Source organism: Rhinopithecus roxellana, chromosome 4, assembly GCF_007565055.1.
Source record: "Rhinopithecus roxellana isolate Shanxi Qingling chromosome 4, ASM756505v1, whole genome shotgun sequence".
Taxonomy (NCBI): Eukaryota; Metazoa; Chordata; class Mammalia; order Primates; family Cercopithecidae; genus Rhinopithecus; species Rhinopithecus roxellana.
In genome coordinates, this window is record NC_044552.1 from 64,631,180 (window position 1) to 64,647,483 (window position 16,304).

A 16,304-nucleotide genomic window follows, 5' to 3' on the forward strand; every position below is an offset into this window, starting at 1 on the left:
GTACAGCAATGTGTATGTCCTATACAATCAGGACTCAGTAATTGCTGTTGACTTACTCCTTGCTTAAAGGGAACCACTTACCACCACCACCATCTCTTCTCACCTACCCTCCCCACACACTACATTTCTAAATCCTCAAGCCCAAAGGGCCCTAACACTGACACTTCCTGCAACCTTTTAAATGAGGCAGCTCTCCCTAGAAACCCCTTGAGACACAAGTTTGGAAAGTGAGTCAAACGTAAGAGGGATGTCTTCTCTGAGTCTGACAAACAAGTTAAAGGGCAAAAGCAGTGAGCCGTGGACGCCTGGAGACAGTTTCTTTCTTCCTGAATACCCCACGCGCAGAGACAGACAGGATCTGCCAGGACAGCGCGCAGGGCGGGGCGGGGACCAGCGCGCCAGGAGCGGGGCGGGCTTCCAGCAGCTGGTTTTTGCTGAGGGCTGAGGGACGGCTCAGCGACGCCACGGCCAGCAGCGCTCGCGTCCTCCACAGCAACAGTTACTCAAAGCTAATCAGATAGCGAAGGAAGCAGGACAGGGAGTCAAGAAATTCCGTAAAGGAGTCCTTACCAAAGTTGTCTAGGTCCTTCCGCGCCGGTGCCTGGCCTTCGTCGTCAACACCATGGACAGCGCCCGCGAACCGACTCCGGGGCGGTTGGACGCCGCTGGCTTCTGGCAGGTCTGGCAGCGCTTTGATGCGGATGGTGAGTAGAACAAGCTACTTGCACACTCAGGTGTAGACGTGACTCTAAACTCAGCCCGCTGAAAGGACGTAGAGTTTCCCCTTTACTGTAGGGAAAGTTATCGACCTGGGTTGTTAATGCGTTGTACCTAATACAGTATCATTAACAGACGTTTGGCATACTGGTGATACACATCTATACAACTTGTTAAAATTCTGGGTGGTAGAATTTCCACTTTCCCCTTTCCAATATCTCTTTGTGTGTGTGCACGCCATATATACGGTAGACATACATATATATTGTATATATAATGACTAATATCATTGTATACATTCAAGGCTTGTGGGACTCAGCTATTTGAAGTCATCCTTCCCTAAATGGGCTCACTTTCACTCAGTGACTTTGTTGTACACCCTTCACTCTCTCAAAATGAGGATAAATTTTATCAACTTTCAAAACGACTCCACCAAAAAAAGACTCCTCCACCAAAAAACTACTTGAAAATAAAATGGAACTACTTAATATTTGTTTTTATTAATAAAGAAACAAAATATCTAAAAGGTGTGTTTTAACTCTGCAAACTGGGATTCAATACTTACACCTGTTAAGTTTCTCCAGGCTTCAAAAATTTTTGGTTAAATTTTATTGCAAAGTTCACGCTTATTCGTTGATTAAAATTCATGTACTTAATAGCCTTTCTTTTCCAAACACTAATATAAACCCTAGCATAAAGCACTTATTCTGGAACAGTGTTTACTGTTCAAACCTATGTCTTCTAGAGGTAGGTGTTGGCACTTTGTTATTAGAATAACAAAAATAGTGTTGATGGAAGCTTTATAAATTGTGAGATTAAAAACATATTTAGATAAATACTGTCATGTGTTATTTTATATGTTACTATTATTTATGTTTATTTTCTTGCATTTAGAAAAAGGTTACATAGAAGAGAAGGAACTTGATGCTTTCTTTCTCCACATGTTGATGAAACTGGGTACTGATGTAAGTACTTGTACACTAAGCCTTAATGTATGCCTCTTAGTAAGATACACACATCCAAGTCTTATGTTGATTTGTACCTATTAATTCCATCTGACCTCTTTTCTTCCTTGCATGTATGTAATTTCTCCCCCTCTCCTAGCAACATAGAGGGATTTAGGCACGTTTTATAAAAGGTGCAACTGTAGCATTAGACATGCTGGTCACTGACTTTCAGTGTAACATCTGCCATCCACTCAGAGATCTTAACTGTAGACTCAGTTAACTTGGTTTTGAATGTCTCCTTGGTTATGTCTCTGGTAATTGATTTATACCTGGTGATAAAGTAGCCCAATTTGTTCAAAAAGCTGGAAAAGATGTTAAGCACATTAAGGCTCTGGGTGTTTCATATGTATGATAGTCCTCTGATAGCAAACTACAAACCATTTAAAATCACTTTTCCATTATTCATTTTATTAGAAGAGGTTACAGATTTTTCAGGGCATGACAAACCAGGAAACAGCCAGCATACCCAGAGCCAGATATAAATGGAAGCCAATCTATCGAGTGTCCATCTGATGGTAAATCTGTCCTTGGGAGATGTAAGTGAACTCTTGAAAGTCTCTGTACCAAAGCAGAGAAAAATTTTACACAGAAACACATGAGCAGAGGCCAGCCTGGGGATGGGCTCGATCTGATGAAAGCTCCAGTAGGGCATGCATAGTAGAAGGAGACGCTCTAGGGACAATTGAATTTAAATGAATGATGGAGATAGTTTGTCCTTATCCTTGAGCTGTTTATCTGAAGAATAGAAGTGCATCACATTCTCATGTGAGAGCTCAGTGAGGGAACAAGTAGCTCCTCACCACTGTTGAGAACATGGAAAGAGTATGGGATGGGGGGTGCAAAGGAAGCCAGTTCAGAAACAAAGGGGCTGGCATCTGCCCCCTTCAGCCGCACAGATCTCTTGGTCCCCCTCTATTTCTGTCTGCCTCTCATATTCTGTCTCTCTTTTTTATGTCTATCTCTGTCATTTTTCTGCTCACTTCTGTTTCTCATCTCTGTGTTTCATGGCTCTCATCTCCCACTGTTTCTTGCCTTTCTCTCTGACCTCTCTGTCGCTCATCTTTCTTGTCTCTTTCTTATATCTGTTTCTCATGTGTTTCTCTAGCTGTCTGTCTCTTTGTTTTCCCACTCTTTTTCCAGTCTCTCTGCTTCTCAAAGCTCTTTTGTTCTCTCCTTTCCCCGGGTCTTTTATTTCTCCTTTCTTCTTTCTTTCTTATCTCTCTGACTTTCATTTCTTTTCTCATAATTTTCTCCTTCACCCTTTTCTTTGCCTCTTATCTCCCTTTTTCTCTACCTTTTATTGATTTTTGTCTGCCTGCACTCCACCCCTTACCCTGTGCAGCCTGTGAAGTGAAAGGATCAGCAGATGAGAAGGATAGAGACACGAGTCCCTTCTTTCCTCTGGTCAGACCACTTGCACACACTCCTTTTTATCCTTCATTCTTGTACTTACACAAGCTACAGGTAGAGCTGAGGAAGCCTCCACCAAGCGAGACTTCTGATTCAGTCTTGCAGCCAGTTTCACATGCCAGCAGCCCATGGTGAAGCCCACCAGCCTTGTCCACAGGGCTTCTATTTACCTCTGTAAATGTAAGGCTCATCGTGCTCCAGGAACCGATCTTATCTATCACGAACAAGGGTATTTGAGGAAGGCAAAAAGACAAAGTTAAAACCATTCAAAATCTTGGAATAAATGGGATGGTCAGCTCCTAAAAATCTATCATCAGGGACCTGGACTTCTCACCTTTTCAGAGGGATCCTTGCTCTAGTGATTTATAAAAGGGAGGAGAAAAATTGCTATCAGTGTTGAAGCTGGAGTATCTAATTTTCATTCATCGAGTTGGGGTCTGCTCTAAGCTGAGGATGCTGTGAGATATCTTCATCTGAGGCCTTGGCTAACCTTAGAGGCATTGTTGCCTTTGTGAGAGAAAAGAGGGATGTCATCTCTTGCAGCTTGACTGTTTTTATCACTGCCCCTATCTCAGATGTGGTCCACGGACTAATGCTCTTACACAGGGGCAAGCATAATCCTTGAGGAAAGAGGACAACAAAGGACTCACTGGTGTCCTGCGTAACTACATTCAGTGCAAATGTCCCTGAGGCTGGAAAGGGGGTTGGAAGGTCTCATAATTCTTAACCTAGTGCAAATCAAATTTCAGTATGCCTGAGAATTATATTTGCTTTGTTAAAATGCAGACCCCTAGGTCTCATCCTGTAGGTATTTAAGTACATTTGGGGTCTGCCAAGGATCTTTCATTTTAAAAGCACTCAAAGTCAGTTTGCATGTTTTTTTACCCTCTTTTCCTCCAGGAATGGTAACTTTTGGAGGGGGGATTCTAATATTATTAGGCCAATCCCACTGAGCTGTGGCAACAGCCCCAGGCACATCTCATGAGCACTTGGCTGGGAAGAAAGCTTTTGGAGCCAGGATGATAAGTTTGAACTCTTAACTAGAAATGGAATCATCTGCCATTGGATGCCTTTCAAAATGCTGAGGCACTACTCTGGGGAGTGTGCTTGCCGGGACCTTCATTGGGCACTCCATGTTACCTGGACAACCATGATTAAGGAAGCTATTCCTAATTTTGGGTTTTGTCTCTGATGAGTAATAAGCAGGCCTTAAGGAAGTTCTTAACAATAGGGCAGGGTTTCCAAAATGGAAGCCCTTTCAGTTGAGGAACAGTCACCATTTGATTGTGACACCTGCTTTTGATTGGTAATGCCCAGTGAGTACAGAATCCAGCAGCAGGGAGGCCTCCACAATCAGGCAGCCCCTTGCTCTGGTGTTCAGCAGTGGTAAGCCATTCTTCAAAGGCATGAATAGCTCTACTTTCCTCTGCTGATTACTGGGTCACAGAGACCTCAGAAGAAGGTATTTTGAGGTTTCTAATGGCAAGCTGCCTGCTAGTCTATCCAGGAGAGCAACCAGCGTGCTTGTAATTACCTGTTCCTCAGAGCCTCGCAGGGGATTGACTTAATGGAACCATCAGCTGCAACTGCTGCAATTTCTGTTACTCCCTGCAAACCTTTTCTTTCAAAATGCTGAGATTTTAGCCAGTCCATAGATAAGCATCAGATTCTATGTGTACATACCCCTCATGTACAGTACCACATCCTGGGCCTCTGTCAATATTTCAGGGATTATAAGTACCCTGCTGGAGCCTAGTGTCTCAGATAAGGACTGATGGGAAATTACAACAGAAGAAGCCCCAGTTTCTTTTGCTTTAGGTCAAAGGGATAGTCATGAGCTTTGGGGTTCGAGGTCTGAGAAAACAGAAGCCAAGATTCTGTGCCCTCAAACTAAAGGTAATGTAGAATCTGGCTACTGCTTATTTGGTTTCACATTTATTTACTTTAAAATCTAATTTTTCACCAACATAACCCATGTTAGTTAACTTCTTTTGGGAATGCCCAGCCCATCATAAAGAATCATTTATTCATCCAACAGATCCCGTGTTCCAGAGATAAATAAATGAATGCTCTACTTGCAGAGTTCTTAATCTAAAACATCAAGTTGAAATTCAAAGTGAAGTTCGACCCTGTTGAGTGATTTCCTGTTGAGTATTGTGCTTTTCCTGTATGGTACATGAACACTCAAATGTAAGCACATACAAAATCTTTGGTGCTGAGACTAGACAGGTTAATCCCACCATGATTAGTGGGGTGTCACATGAGGAAACCTGGTTGACAGAAGATCCTGGAGTCTCAAAGAACCTGTTCACCTTCCATAGAAAATAAAAAAAAAAAAGTGCCTCTTGTCTCTGAAGGCCCACTCCAAAGAAGGCTCATGGTCAGGGGAAAGGACAACTATGTGTGGAGGCAGAAATCCAATGCTCATTCCCTATCTCTGCACCTAGAGCTTTGTGATAGCAACATGCCATTTAAACCTCTTGGGTCTCAATTTTCCTATCCATAAAATAATAATTATTAGAATAATGTTTTGGTCTGCCTGTTTCACAGTGAAGATCAATAAGATAACATAAGTGAAAGGTGCTTTTAGTTGCAAAAGCACCCAACATGTATGTTCTTATGCTGATGCATATCTTCTTGGGTCCTTAGTTTTCCCAGTGTTTATTCTACGCCCCTCTTTGCCTCAGATCCACCAAGTGGTTATCCCACACAGGATCGTTGAAGCTTACTCTCTTAAACGCTGAAATGCTTTTAAGATTATATATATATATATATATACACACACACAGACACACTGTGTGTGTATATATATGTGTGTGTATATATAGTATATATTTATATATATGTGTGTATATGTGTGTGTGTGTGCATCTATATATATGATTTCCAGTTTATGAGAGCAAGTTTTCCAAGCTAGGGTAACCTTTGGAGGATGCCTTAAGTCATACTCACCACCACCTTTGGTCCTTCATGAGTAAAGGAGGCTACTCAAAGGAAGACAGAAGACAACAGACAGACTGTCATTTCAGGGACCTGTTAGACTTGCTCTGTCTTAGACAAATGATACAAGCATTATCTCTCATTTCTTCATTTGATGCTTTGGTTCCAAATCACTAATGTATTTTTTCACATTTTTAGTCTGATGTGTGTTCATTTAGAAAGGTATTCTTTTTTTTTTTTTTGAGAGGGAGTCTCACGTTGTTGCCCAGGCTGAAGTGCAGTGGTGCGATCTTGGCTCACTGCAACCTCCGCCTCATGGGTTCAAGCGATTCTCCTGCCTCAGCCTCCAGAGTAGCTGGGATTGCAGGCACGTGCCACCACGCCCAGCTAATTTTTTATATTTTTAATAGAGATCGGGTTTCACCATGTTAGCCAGCATGGTCTCAATCTCCTGACCTCATAATCTACCCACCTCAGCTCCCCAAAGTGCTGGGATTACAGGTGTGAGCCACCACACCTGGCTGGTATTCATTTTTTGTTTTTTGTTTTTAAATAGACCCTTCACTGTTCCCCATTTATAATCACCATATGAATATATTTGGTTGATGTTTACAGAGTCAGACTGTCCAAGTCCTCTTATTTTAATCATTTTGGGTTTCCAAATACAGGACCAAAGCCAGAGAAACAGCAGATGACCTTGATATGGCTAGGATATCAGATCCATTTGATTGATACATCATCTCAATCACAGATGCTAGTGGTTTGGGTTTATAACTTCAAAAAATAGCTATACATATAGATGCTATTTTTTAGTTCTTATTCATATAACTTTTGTTTTTTTTTTAGAGACTCACCTTCACTATGATTTATTTCAAATAAAGTTTATTGCTCACTATTTATTATCCACTTGGAAACTATACAAGCCATTAATTCATTAACTTCTTTCTGTTGCATGAATTTCATCTATTTATCATCCCCTGCAGCAAAAGGCAACAAGTGAAAAAAAAAAAAAAGGAAGTACAATTCTATCTTTATACTTGCTGACAAAAGTTTGTGTATGATTGAACAGGGAAGAGGAAAACTACTGACTGACATGAAACTTGGCAGTTCCCTATATATCCAGTATCCACACCAATCCTGGAAGTTTAGAGAATCAGATATTAGAGGATCCAATAGCTTAAATTATATCAGCTCACAGCATCTTTTCTACCTTACATCGAACATTTGCTATGCACCCACCTCCTGCAATGAGTTGGCACGATGGATGCCAGTGTCAGGGGTTGAGGTCTAGCATAATGCCCAGGAACTTCCCTAGCATTAAAATTGTTCTTGCTGACCAAAGTGTTCCCTGGTTTTCTAAGAATAGGCTTTCAAACCTTCAGGGTCTTATAATATTTAAAGCATCTGGTTATCTAACTAGTTGCCAGAACCTATCCTGAAAAATCCCAAAGCAAGTCATCAAGCTTTCCTTGCATTTTGTTTGAACCATTTCTCATTTATTAACAACTTAATGCTGGAATGCAATGACTCCATTAGGTGTTCTCTGCCTCATCTCAAGCAACAACAAGGTGTGGTGGAAAGTGCACTAGACCAGATATCAAATGTGCTGGTTTCAAGATTGTTCTGCCAGTATTCAGTGGCATCACCCTTCTGGCCTATTTTCTCATCAGTAAAATGAAAGGAGAGTGTCTCAGATCCTTAGAAAAGATTGCCAAGCATCCTCTGATTTTTTCTCCTTTACTCTTTTGCTTCTAAATCATGAAGACTAATCTGAAGGAATCATACATTTTGATTTATAGTGCAGCAATGGATAAAATTATCATGAATTTGAGTATTAGTCTTCATATGTTAAGATCTGGAAGGTAGAGAGTTTGTACTACTTTTCTACTAGATTTTCTGCTCCCTGGAAAACATTTGCCATATGCAGTCTTCCCTGGGTTTTATTCCCGAGAGCAACATGTTGTGCTATGCTAAAGTGTTTTAGGACATTTTGTTCTAGGAAGGACTAAAACAGAGCCTGGGTTGTTCTGGCAAGTTCTTTGCCATATGCAAGAGGTCAACTGAAGCGATGACAGCCTGAGGGGAAGAGGTGAGGACTGACAGCCCCTCTGAGTCAAGACTACAAAAAAACCAAAAACATTTTCTCAGCTAGTGATGGGAAAATGATAACGGAGAATTTCCATGTAAGAAGCGGGAGCACAAAAGAAAAAACAAGTTTCCCAAAGAGGAAGAAGCTAGCAGGCCTACAAGGAAGCCAGGAGCTGAAGGGTATAGTACATTTTTTTCTTCTGCCTCCCAGGGCCTTTGTGAAGATCCAGGGAGACAATATTTGTTAAAGAGCATGGCTTAGTGCCCATTCTCTGGCTGGCACTCCAAAAATGTTTATTCACCTGCTCTTCTTTCCTATTCTTGTGAATTGGATGTGGCAGCTGTTAATTCCCCATCACACTTCTCTTTCCACCATCTCCTCTCTTCTTCCATTAGGGAGAGGTCCCAGTGGAAAGGAAGGCTAGACAAAGATGCCTTCCACCAGCCTGTGATAGAGGGCAAAGACCAGGTCTCTTTTGCTGACTATAATGTCACCAGCAGCCAGAATTGTGTTTTGGCACATGGTAGGTGCTTTATAGAAAGCAGTGTTTTCTGAGTTTTATATCTGAAGTCAACATGTGGTGGGCTAAAGTGTTTTAGGACATCTAGAACCTGGGTTGTTCTGGTAAGTTCTTCCTTATCTCAGGATGTTGCATCACCAGCACATGCTAGGGTTATTCTTGAAAAACACGAGTAAGAAAGGCAGAAGAACTGAGTCAGCCCAAGGCCACTCAGATAACTGTCCTGTACACATGTGCACGGATGATGCATCCAGAGAGTGTCCTGAAGGCTGAGTTACTTCCACCCCCAACACCAACAGGGAGGATAATGAGTCAATAGGATTACCTCTTCTAAGCCCTTCTAACTTACAGCTGGAGGGCTTGGGACCAGAGATAGCATGATAGTATTAAGGAGAATGAATTTAGCATATATTTCAGCAAGTCTAGAATCTTAGAATTGGGCACTCTTTGGGATTATCTATGCTTCTCAACCCTTGCATCAGAATTCATTCTTTATTGTTGGTTACATATGTCACTTTTACTGTAGTAACCATAAAATCCACCAAAGAAGACAATTAAGGTTCTACGTAGAAGGGAATTGTAACATCTTTGGTTAACTCAGCAATTACCTTATTACTTTGGTCTCCTCTTTAATTATTTCTCCCTTCTCATTATTTTTTTTTTCCTTAGAGAATACAAAAGAAGATTAAAAAGGAGTTACATACACCTGGGGGCCCAGAACAACTGGACTTTTCAGTTAAAAAATGTAAAACCTCTGAGTTACTGGGAAGAAAACCTGTAATTACAATACAATCTTTTGTCACAACCAAATATAACACTGTTCAAATTTGTTCTTCCAGCACCCTAGTCTCTAAGCTTCTTTTAATCAATATTTTAATAACTAATTAACTGTAAATTGTACCTAGTCAAGATTCTGATTAGTGCTTGGTTGCTCAAGAAATCTCCAGCATTGCTCTTTTTTCTACAAAAGGATAAAATCACTTTAAATAGCCAAGGAACCTGCTTTCCAGGTTTGAAAAACATAATTATCATGCTGTGTGTTTTGAATATTTGCTATCCTAACTATATCTTTGAGATCCCAGTGGCTTTAATGTGGCCCTGTTTGGTCAATTGCAGGACACGGTCATGAAAGCAAATTTGCACAAGGTGAAACAGCAATTTCTGACTACCCGAGATGCTTCTAAAGATGGTCACATTCAGATGAAAGAGGTACCTTTCATGACTGTATCTTTCATGGCTCTATTCTTCTTGACTGTTTTTTTTCTTTACTTTGTCATCTTGAGCTGTAATATTCTTTGAAAGACAATGGAAACTTTACATTTGATCAGGAAATTAGAGATTTCAGAAAGGCATTTGGCTTAGATAACATTTAAAAAGTAATCACCTCTCCTTTTTCATCTACTTAGTAACAAAGAGTGTGCAATTCTTTTATCATTTTATTTTGGTCAATCAATATTTGTACCTATTTTATAATTGGGGAATTGAAATGATAGAGGCCTTTCAATTACTTGATCCACCATTTGTCTCTTTATATAGTGTCCTGTTCAAACTGAACAGTGATATAAGGAAAAACTTACTGAAAATAAATAAGGTTAAACTTCAGCATCAGCTCCCAGTGGAGATGGGAAAGATCTATCCCTAAGATCATTAAAAGCATGACAGACAATAGCTGTCTTTACTTCAACTCAATCCACTTTTATGGAGCACGTACTAAAGCATGTAACTATGCTACATGTGCAGCGCTGTGGATGGTCTACAACTTACCTGATCATTTCTCCTTCCAGTTACAAAAATGTTTACAGTTTAGAAAGGACTTCCACATACATTTTATTATTGTATTCCCATAGTAGTTAAGATGATGATAGGCATGGGACATTATCCCTATTTTGCTGATAAGGACTTGAGTTACTTTCCTAGAATAACATGACCGAATAAGTGGCAATGGTTTTAGTGGAACCCTGCTTATAGATAGGAATCTATACAGGTTCCTACTATGTAGCTATAAATCTGTATGTGAAAATGAGTCAATCTGAAACTAAGATTTTTTTCATAGTCAGAATTGCCTGTTAGACATATTACCTGACACTGGGAGAGCTAGTCTCTTGATGTTGTGACACTGCCATATTTGAGCAGTCAATATTATTGAAGAGAATAATAGGACAATTTCTTCAGGAAGTTATGTTAATAGGGCAGGATAATTTCCCTTTACAAAAAGTGTGCATGTTCACCAGGAGACTGCCTTTTCAGAAAACTAATAAACTAAACTCTAGATTTATGAGTGTGGCTGTTTCCAAACTTTTAATCAAAGGCAAAATTGTATATGTAACCCAAAATTATCATTATACTGGATGTAAAAGTATCAATGTATGCATCAACAGAACAGTAAATGCAAACAGCAAGTTAGGTGTACTAAACAAGAGATTCATAACTACATGTTCACTGTTGTAATTTTCCAGACCCTGGAACACAGCATAACATATAGTAGAGCTCAGTATTTCTTGACCTAATTAATGAATGAGCAAAACATAGCAAATAACTGAAAACTATTATCTTATTAATAACAGATAGACATTCCTCAGTAATTGGCCAACCATTTTTGTCTTGTAATCCTGCATATGAGTGTCATTGAGGTTGTTGTTTTTATGAAAGCTGATGGTGCAAGACTGCATCGTTCCCAAGGCTCCTTAAAACCTTATAAGTCTGTAAGTCTAAAGAGCAGCAAGGCCTTTTGTTTCCCCTACATTCCCTTGCTGTACTATTGACCATTTCACTTACTCCAATTACAGGTAGTCGTGACACAAAAATCAGCCCACTTTGGCTCATGTTGGATTTTCTAGTAAAAAATAAGATGGGAAAAAGGCCACTGTTAGTCTCAAAGAGCAGTTCTCCATTCCAGTTGACCCTGTGTAGGTTGATGAGAAAAGCATGAAGTCAATATGGTGGAATATGAAACCTTAGGCAAGTTACTTAATTTCTCTGAGCCTCAATTTTATCATCTTCACCAACATGGCAGTCATCATTTATTGACTATTTGATATGTATGAAGTATTTTCCTAAACAGTTTATAAATACTGGCTCATCTTACTTTTAGTCTTCCCATCTGGACCAGGATATCAATATTATTATCTCCATTTTCCAAATGAGGAAATTGAGGCACAGATATATTAACTAAATTACCTAAGATCAAATCATTAGTAAGTAATGGAGAAGAAATTTAATTTCACTCTAAAGCCTATCACTTACACTTTGAACTGCACTCCCTCCCATTGACAAAAAGGGGATATTTACACTCATCCTGAAAAACTGATGTGAGGACTTAATGAGATGATAAATAAAAAGCATCTTGCTGGTACCTGCCATGTAGCAGGCACTCAAAATCTGGTAGTTATTGTTAACATGGTGTGTCCTTGAGCTGACCCACATCCAATTAGAAAATGTGAATGAGAATGTGAGCTAATCACACCTAAATCCCTTCCGGAGCATCTGCTGTGGACTCACTCTGTGGTATTGTACAAGACACTGAGCAAACTACTCAGTTAGAGAAGAAATGACCATTGCCTATGGCAACAGCTCAGAAAGAAGACAACATATACTACAATACCCTAGGCTTGGCAATGAACACAACCAAACCTGAAAAAAGTATTATAACTACATAGGGGAACAAGATATTATTATACCTTTGTTCAAGGGAGTGCATGAAGTAAATCAGTCAAACTGATGCTCATATTAAAAAACTGATTGGTTGAATTTATCATACTTGAGTCAACTGTTGTAGTATTTTATAGACACTAATAATGTTAAAGAATATAAACCCGTAGCTAACACTCAAGTATCAAGCCAGGCAGCAGTTATGCTTGCTTTTGCACTGAAGTACTACATATATACAGCATCTCACCAGTAAACCATAGTGATTAAAAGTGTGGGCTTGAGATCGCCAAGCTGAAATACTGACTTCATCGCACACTAATTACAAAACTTTGGCAAGTTCCTTATCTCTGTATAGACCAGTTTCCTGCACCGGAAAATAACAGTAATGGTATGTTGTGCACCCTATAGATTGTTATTAGGATTAAATTAATTAGCATACGCAAGCATTTAGAATAATGCCTGGCAAACATAAGCATTATTTGCTATTTTTATCTTCTGTTATTATGGAATTAAATTAGTTCAGTATTGGAAGTTCTTAGAATAGTGCTTGGAACATATCAACACTTAACAAATTTATTATTGATATTAATGTTATATTCATCATTATCTTAGATTTTAAGCTCGTGGAAGGCAGATATCCATAGCGATTTATACTTAGTAGGAGTGTGATACTTTCTGAAAGAATAAATGAATCAAAGAATGTCAATCAAGAGCACAGAACTGCAAACTGAGCTGTTCATCCTGGAAGATCTGAGACCTTCTGCCCTGGAAGATGTACCACCATGCCTTTTACCAGGGAGCATTCTTAAATGGACACTGGCCAGGGTCCCCGACTGTTATTTTTTCTGTTCCTTTAGCTTGCTGGTATGTTCTTATCTGAGGATGAAAACTTTCTTCTGGTCTTTCGTCGGGAAAACCCACTGGACAGCAGCGTGGAGTTTATGCAGGTGAGTGCTTGGTTATGTCTTTATGGAGAAAGAGGATGGAGACAAGGCTACGATCTTAGCCACCTGCTGCGGCTGCCACCACTCCTGCCCAGCGGTCAAGGGAGAGCTGAGCACTGAGGATAAGACCAAGCAAAAAATGCCTTAGTGATGAGTGAGGACTTTGGTCCCAAACCCCAGTGTTCTCTCAGTGCTGTCCTGGGGTGCTCCTGAGCTGACAGGCTCCTTTAGTTTGGGCTGGAGGAAACTTTAGACAAGAGGCCAGGTAGGTACACTGAAGAATGGAGAGGGAGGGGAGGTGGGGGACTATGGAAAGGAGAGCAGGTGCCCCATCTGAAGCCCATATCCCTATGGAGCTTCAGCCTTTTGAGAATGCTGTCTAGAAATCTAGACTCCAGAAAATAGCGGTAACTAATTTTAGTTTTGAAGGCATGATGATACAGAACATAATGTATTAGAGTGCTGGTCCAGCCAGGAGGCCTTCTGTTTATAATCATGGGAGAGTAAAAGCTAAAGGCAATATCAATAACCTCTCTTACCACTTTCTCTCTGGTTACCCCTTCTCTCAGCCTCTCAGTGTTACTGCTCTGTTGGGGAAAAACAACCAGGGAAGGGCAGATAAGGGTTTCCTCAAGGCCAGAGCAGCAGATTCAAGACAGCCACTGCATCCGGGGCCCCACACTGGAAACAGCTACCATGTCCCCATTTAGGAGATAATAAGTTTTGCATAGGCAATTTACAGAAGAAATTCTGAATGGACCATGAATTTATGCCAGTAACTCAAGAAATGCAATAGTTTTATGGAAAGTAATTTTGGAAAAATTCAATCACGATCCTTTATAATTTCATTATTCACAGTTAATTTTTTTTTTTTAATTTGTCCTGGCCGGGCACGGTGGCTCACACCTGTAATTTCAGCATTTGGGGAGGCCAAGGTGGGTGAATCACCTGAGGTCAGAAGTTCAAGAGCAGCCTGTCCGATACTGTGAAACCCCATCTCTGCTAAAAAAAAAAAAAAAAAAAAAAAAAAAAATTAGCTGGGCGTGGTGGTGGGCACCTGTAATCCCAGCCACTCAGGAGGCTGAGGGTGGAGAATTGCTTGAACCCAGGAGGTGGAAGTTGCAGTGAGCATGGGTCGTGCCATTGCACTTCAGCCTCAGGGACAAGAGGGAAACTTGGTCTCAAAACAAACAAACAAACAAACAAACAAAAAAACCCACAAAAAGTCTACTTTTTCAGGCATCTATTTTATGGCTATAATCAGAAATGTAGACAAAAGTTTTCTGTACAATGATGTTCATATAATGTTGCAGTGTCACTTATAGTTCAAACTAAAAATAACATAAATGTCTAACAATAGTGGAAAAGTTAATTAAATTATGATATATTCATATAATTCATTCATTCTACAAATTCTTATGAGCACTGTAATATGCAAGGCACTGTTCTAGGTGCTGCAGATTCATTAGCAAAAAACTCCAGTATTCAACATTTTTGATCACTGAAGATCAAGTTTTCAAAAAATAATTAATGACATGAAGGAAATGCAATATAATATTAAGACACAAAATTGTATATGGAATTTGATCTTAACTTTGTTTAAAAGTTGTTTACTCTGAGGCCTGAATAAATAAGATAATAGGTAAGTATACACAAATAAATATTGGTTGTTCGTAAGTGGTAAGATTTCAGGTGATTTTATTCTTTGTACTTTTGTATTTTCCAATTGTGTATAAAGTCATAATTATTTAAAATGTATTTTAAGACATTTTCAAAATGATTCTAATTGTGTTTAAAAACACTCAGGCCGGGTGCGGTGGCTCACGCCTGTAATCCTAGCACTTTGGGAGGCTGAGGCGGGCGGATCACGAGGTCAGGAGATCGAGATCATCCTGGCTAACACGGTGAAACCCCGTCTCTACTAAAAATACAAAAAAAAAAAAAAAAAAAAAAAAATTAGCCGGGCGTGGTGGTGCGCGCCTGTAGTCCCAGCTACTCAGAGGCTGAGGCAGGAGAATGGCGTGAACCTGGGAGGCGGAGCTTGCAGTGAGCCGAGATCGTGCCACTGCACTCCAGCCTGGGCGACAGAGCGAGACTCCATCTCAAAACAAAAAAAAACAAAAACAAATAAAAACACTCAGATAACATTTTTAATAAAAATAACAAATAGACTGCCCAAGCGTATAGACAATATGACCCCAATTCTGTTTTTTAGTGTATGTTGTAGAAACATGATAGAAATGAAACACATGGAAACAATAAGTAATTATCTCAGGAGAGGAATTTCTGGAGATTATACATTTTTTCTTTTTGTATTTCATTAATTTTGTACATTGAACATGATTTCAGAAAAAAAATCATGAATATAGAAAAATAGTATTAAAATGTTAGGCCTAGTGTAGTCTTGAATAATCTTGAGAAGTGGGAAAAGCACATGGCCCTATGGAGGCTTCTTATCTTTTTTTAAAATTCTACTTTTCCTGCCTTTCTAGTTTGTCAATTTTATCTGTAAAGAAGAGCTTTCCCTTTCTGTACCCAGTTTTTAAAACTATCATTGTAAATTATTCATTTTTTAAAATTAACTGTCTTATATCCCATTACATTCTACATATTTTAAGAAATTCTAAGTTAATGTCTTTACTTTTCCCCTGAACCACAGGATCTTAACACACTATAACTCTTACCCACCAACTCATGTGCCATTATTGTCCAGAATATTAGTTGTATCTTGTTTTCTTTAATCCCACAAATTTTATGCAGTCAAGATTTGTTTCAATTTGCCCATGTGTCACCACATGTCATATTGCTACCATTGTCTTTGTTCACCATTACTTTTCGTATATCTCAGATTTCCTTCTTCCTGTTCCTTCTTTTTCCTAGAGTATGTCCTTTATTGAGAGTCTGCTGGTAATAAACTCTGCTTCTGTTTATCTGGAAATGTCTTTATTTTGTCTTTATTCTTTAAAGATAGGCTTGCTGAATATTCACATAAAAATCTTTGGCTCTCCAATGACTCAGCTGTAGTAAAA

General features: G+C 39.5%; 1 protein-coding gene across 1 annotated transcript in view; it reads left to right on the forward strand.

The window, feature by feature from the left end:
- Positions 1-363: 363 nt before the first annotated feature.
- The window catches only part of SCGN (secretagogin, EF-hand calcium binding protein), a 50,139-nt gene continuing 34,198 nt past the window's right edge, over positions 364-16,304 (forward strand). The window contains exons 1-4 of the mRNA XM_010365099.1: positions 364-704; positions 1,612-1,682; positions 9,800-9,892; positions 13,189-13,278. Of these exons, the coding sequence (XP_010363401.1) occupies positions 623-704; positions 1,612-1,682; positions 9,800-9,892; positions 13,189-13,278 (336 nt within the window). The 5' untranslated portion in view covers positions 364-622. The remainder of the gene's footprint in view (positions 705-1,611; positions 1,683-9,799; positions 9,893-13,188; positions 13,279-16,304) is intronic.